Consider the following 5,300-nt stretch of genomic DNA (forward strand, 5'->3'; position numbering starts at 1 on the left):
CCCACCCCCCTGTATCCTTGATCAATTATGTATTGTTATTTCATATCTTACACTGTCCTTTGTCTCCCTTCACTCACAGTTCCGTTATTCGTCCTTTGTGCAGGGTGGGGAGGCTATATATATCCAATCTTGTGATTGTTCCCTTTTTCTGACCCTTTCCTCTCCCTACCCTCATGATATTGCTACTCCTATTCCTCTTCCTGAGGTGTTAATCTTTCCTGAATTCCCTGTGTTGAGAGCTCTTATCTGTACTAATATGTGTTCTCTGGTCTAGCCAGATTTGTAAGTTAGAGCTGGGTTATGGTAGTAGGGGAGGTGGGGAGGGAAGTATTCAGGAACTAGAGGAATGATGTTTGATTCGTCAGTGCTATACTACACCTTGGTTGAATCATCCCTACCCTATACTACTTCTGTGGGGGGATATCCAGTTATCTACATATGGGCTTTGGGTCTCCACTTCAACCCCCCTCTTTCACATCAATATAGTTGTTTTGGATCTTTTGGTACCTGTTGCCTGATCCTTCGACACCTCACGACCACAGAGGCTGGTGTGCTTCTTCCAAGTGGGCATATTTACTCCCCTGCTAGATGGCTGCTTGTGGACTTCAAGCCTTTAAGACCCCAGACACTATCTTTTGATAGCCAGGCACCATCTGCTCTGTTTACCACATTTGCTTATGAACTCATTTTGTCTTCAGTGATTGTGTTGTGAAGGTGAGTATCACAGACTGCCCGGTTATCAGAACAAAATGTTACTGTGTTAAGGGAGGGCTTGAATAGAGGCCCAAAGTCTGTCTGCTGTCTACATACATGTACATTGGTCTCTATCACTTCATTATAAATTAATATATTTACATATATACATGATTCATTGTAGATGAATGCCCTTCGCTTCATTAGGAACTGTTACTAAAATGGACTGTGAAAGTGATTAATTCTGGGGAAGCATCTTTCATTGTGAAAGCTGCAGAGTGAATGAGTATGCTTGGATTGATGCAAGACCTGCATCTCTTTTTTTTTCTTTTAATTTGGGGCTCGAACAACTCTTACCACAATCCATATATCAATTGAATCAGGCATGTTTGTACATATGTTGCTTCATTCTTTTCTAGACATTTATTTTCTATCGGGGTTACCACTGGGGGGAGAGGGAGAAAAATTTAAAAAGCAAACTCACTACTATCAAGTCAATTTTGACTCAGCAAGACCCTATAGGACAGGGTAGAACTTCCTCTATGACTTTCGGAGACCATAACTCTTTACAGGTGTAGAAAGCGTCATCTTTCTCCTGCAGAATAGGTTTTGAACTGCTGGCCTTGTGGTTTGCAGCCCAGTGTGTAACTACTATACCACCAAGGCTCCTCCTCTTCCCTATAAATAGCAAGAAGAACACTCCAGGAAGTGAGTAATGTGCTGCTTGTACAAGTCATGCTGGATTTGCTTTATGGGGTTCAGGATATCCATCTCTTGAATCTGCTCCTTACAAAGGTCATAGTAAATACAGTGATCTAGGGGGCTTCTCCTACATGTATAACACATATAAATAACCGTACTATGCAAAACCAAGCACTAGTCAGAGAAGCTTTGTCTGATCTGTTGAGACAGCTTCCCTGCATGGATCTTATGAAGTGCAAAAACAGTAGGGACTATTACTAGGGAGATGTGGTGGTGGTGGGGGGCGGGGGCGGGGCCGGGGCAATGAAAGGGGAGAAAAAGAGACTTTCATTGCAGGAATGAAGGTTGTTTTTTTTTAACATTTTATTGACGGTTCTTACAGCTGTTGTAACAATCCATACATCAATTGTATCAAGCACATTTGTACATATGTTGCCATCATTATTTTCTAGACATTTATTTTCTATTGAACCCTTGGTGTCAGCTCCTCCCCCACCCCCAACCTCGTGGCCCCTTGATAAATTATTATTTTCATATCTTACACTGACTGCTGTCTCCCTACCACCACGATTTCTGTTGTTCATCCTGGGGTTGGGGGTTGGAGGTATGTGGTGTGTGCAGTTATGTGTCGATCATTGTGATCAGTTTCCCTCCCCCCCCCCTCTTTTCCCTACTTTCCCCCTGCCCTCCTGATATCCCTACTCTCATTCCTGTTCAGCAGGAATGAAGTTTTTAGATGGTTAGTAAGAAATGGGATGAGGTACCAGACTTGGATGGAGTTTCTAATGCAGTACTTATAGAAAGTTTGGTGGGTCAACAAAACTCCCTGCTGGTCCTCTAACATTTAAAAGGGCTTCAATAAGTCCATTCTATTTACTCCGTTTGGTATGAATTTAATGGTAGGAAACCCTACATGGGATCATGTGCAGCAGAGGTGTGTCCAGTCAAGATAAGGGTAGCACATTTATCATGCTTTGCCTTTATACTGATTTCAGTCTCGTAGTTTTTTGTATTGATTTATAGGAATTCTTCATGTAAATATCCACTTCTTATTTTGTTACAGGTCTGGGATAAAAGTGACGATGGGGATTGGCATTGTACTGCTAGCTGGAAGGTTAGTATTTCTACAGTGATTAAAGAAGAAATGACAATGCTTACTATTTGACAGTGGTGGTTTGCTGTTTGACAGAAAATTATAAAATGTATCATCTTATATCTAAAATAATATGTTTTTTTACTATTAAAGTAGCATAACTGCAATTCAAACAATTGAGAATAAGAAAATATATATTCCACAACATTGTAACACTCACTTTTCTTACATTTTTTTCTTTTTATTTAACTTGTTTCTAGATTGTTTATTGATTATACATTATAATGGATGGTACTTGCTTCAGTCCCATCTATAATTTTATCTGCTACCATTCAATTTAGATATAGAGTATTACAACAGCCATTTAAAAAAATAATTAAAATAATCACAGGGACTCATGACTTTCATGTATACATAGTTTTCTTTTTATTGTGGTAGATACATAGAGAACCATTCTCAAATTTTCCCATCAACCTAAACATAAGCTCAGTGTTCCTGAAGCCTTGTGTATCTGTCCCCTCTTTCCTGTACTTCACTCCCTGCTTTCTTTCTCTCTCTTGTTTTTCAAATAGTTTTATTGGCATATAACTCACATCTCATACAATTCAGTAGTTTAGTCATACTAAGTTGTGCATTCCCATCATCAGCATTTTTATAATGATTTTTTTAACAGCTTTATTCCGGTGGAATTTTACTACCTTTATAAATCATTAATTTCAATGTGTTTTAATGCATTTATACAGTTGTGAACCACTACCATGAGCCAGTTTTAGATCTATTTAATCAACCTGAGGGAGTCCTGGTGGTGTAGTGGTTATGTGTTTGGCTGCTAACCATAAGGTCAGCAATTTTTTCAAACCCACCAGCTGCTCTGAGGGAGAAAGATGAGGCTTCCGACTGCCATAAAGAATTACAGTCTGGAAACCCACAGGGGCAGTTCTACCCTGTTCTACAGAGTCACTGTAAATTGCCATTGACTTGATGGCAGGGAGTTTGTTTTGTTTAGTCATCCACCTAAAACGTTTGTTTGTGCTAGTTTGCAGTCAGACCCCATTTCTACTCCAAGCCCCAGGCAACGACTGATTGCTTTTTATTTGTAGAATTTTGCTTTCTCGGGGAAATATGTATAGAATCCTATTATATTTAGTCTTTTGTGTCTGGCTTTGCGTGTTTTTAAGGTTTATCTGTGTTGAATGTACTAGTTCATACCTTTGTAATCTTAAGTAGTAGTGCTTTGGGTTGATGAGCTTAATTTTCTTTATCTATTTACTAATTGATGGACATTTGAATTGTTTTTTTTTTGTTTTTAACTATTATGAATAATACTAGGAATATCCATATAGGTAACTTTGCGTGGGCATTAATTTTCCTCGGGTTGATATTTGGGATAAGAATTTCTAGGTTGCTTCAAAATGGTATTGAAAGATAATAAAAAATATCCAGGAACTTAAAAAAAAATCATATTATTGGGAGATCTTACAGCTCTTATAATAATCCATACATCAATTGTATCAATCACAATTGTTAATATGTTGCCATCATTTTCTAAGCATTTTCTTTCTATTTGAGCCCCAAGGAACTTTAAAAAAAATTTTTTAAATCATTTTATTGGGGACTCATACAACTCTTATCCCAATCCATACATACATCAATTGTGTAAAGCACATTTGTACATTCGTTGCCCTCATCATTCTCAAACCCCAGGAACTTTTTAATGTTCACTTATTTATATATGCTTAACTTTTTAAGAAACTGTCAAACTCATTTACAGTGTCATTGCAAAAAATATATATAGATCCATGCTCTCCCTTAGCAGTACATGAGGAATCCAGTTTCTCTACCTCTTTACCTACATCTGATATTGTAGCTATCCTAGAGGGTGTGAAATAATCCCTGGTGGTGTAGTGGTTATGCATTGGGCTCCAATTTGCAAGGTCAGTAGTTCAAAACCACAGGCTACTCTGGGGGGGGGAAAGATGGAGCTTTCTACTCCTGTGAACAATTACAGTCGTAGAAACTCAAAGGGCCAATTCTATTCTGCCCTATAGGGCCACTGAGTTGGTATCACTCCTATGAAGTGAGTTTGGTGTTTAGTTGAGGGAGTATGAAGTGATACTCCAGTATAGTTTTGATTTGCATTTTGTAATGATGCTGGTTATCTTTCCATGTGTCTATTTGCCATTTTTTAACTTCATTGGGGAAATGTCTATCCCAAACATACCCATTTTTTTGTTATTTAGGTTACATTCAGGTAATATAAAGTGAACAATTGATTGGGACTTAGTGCTTTTGCAATTTTGTGCATCTTTGTTTAGTTCAAAAACATTTTTATCATTCCAAAGAGAAATCCCTAGTTCTTGGTTTTCAGCCAAACATAATTATTTTAAATCGTTTTATTGGGGGCTTGTACAGCTCTTATCACAATCCATACATATATCCATTGTGTAAAGCACATCTGTACATATGTTTCCATCATCATTTTCAAAACATTTTCTTTCTGCTCGAGCCCTTGGTTTTCCCCTCCCTCCCCCATGAACCCTTGATAATTTATAAATTATTATTGTTTTTTCATGTCTTACACCAACCGCTGTCTCCCTTCACCTACTTTTCTGTTGTCTGTTCCCCTGGCAGGGGGCCATATGTCAATCATTGTGATCAGTTCCCCCTTACTCCACTTCGCTGGATGGCAGTGAGTTCATGTGTTGTAATTTTCTTATAAAAAGATACTGAGCTTGCTTGGTTTTGCTCTGTCTTGTTTTTATGCATGTTGTCTCCGCAGGCCTGTCTGGATAGGACAGGCTGGATGAACAAT

General features: G+C 38.3%; 1 protein-coding gene across 1 annotated transcript in view; it reads left to right on the forward strand.

Moving 5' to 3' along the window:
• The window catches only part of SEH1L (SEH1 like nucleoporin), a 34,000-nt gene that overhangs the window by 5,834 nt on the left and 22,866 nt on the right, over positions 1-5,300 (forward strand). Inside the window, exon 2 of the mRNA XM_004703844.2 lies at positions 2,459-2,509. Coding sequence (XP_004703901.1) covers positions 2,459-2,509 — 51 coding nt within the window. The remainder of the gene's footprint in view (positions 1-2,458; positions 2,510-5,300) is intronic.

The sequence above is a fragment of the Echinops telfairi genome, unplaced genomic scaffold (genome assembly GCF_000313985.2).
Source record: "Echinops telfairi isolate 266 unplaced genomic scaffold, ASM31398v2 ScPeMD7_4;HRSCAF=17, whole genome shotgun sequence".
NCBI lineage: Eukaryota > Metazoa > Chordata > Mammalia > Afrosoricida > Tenrecidae > Echinops > Echinops telfairi.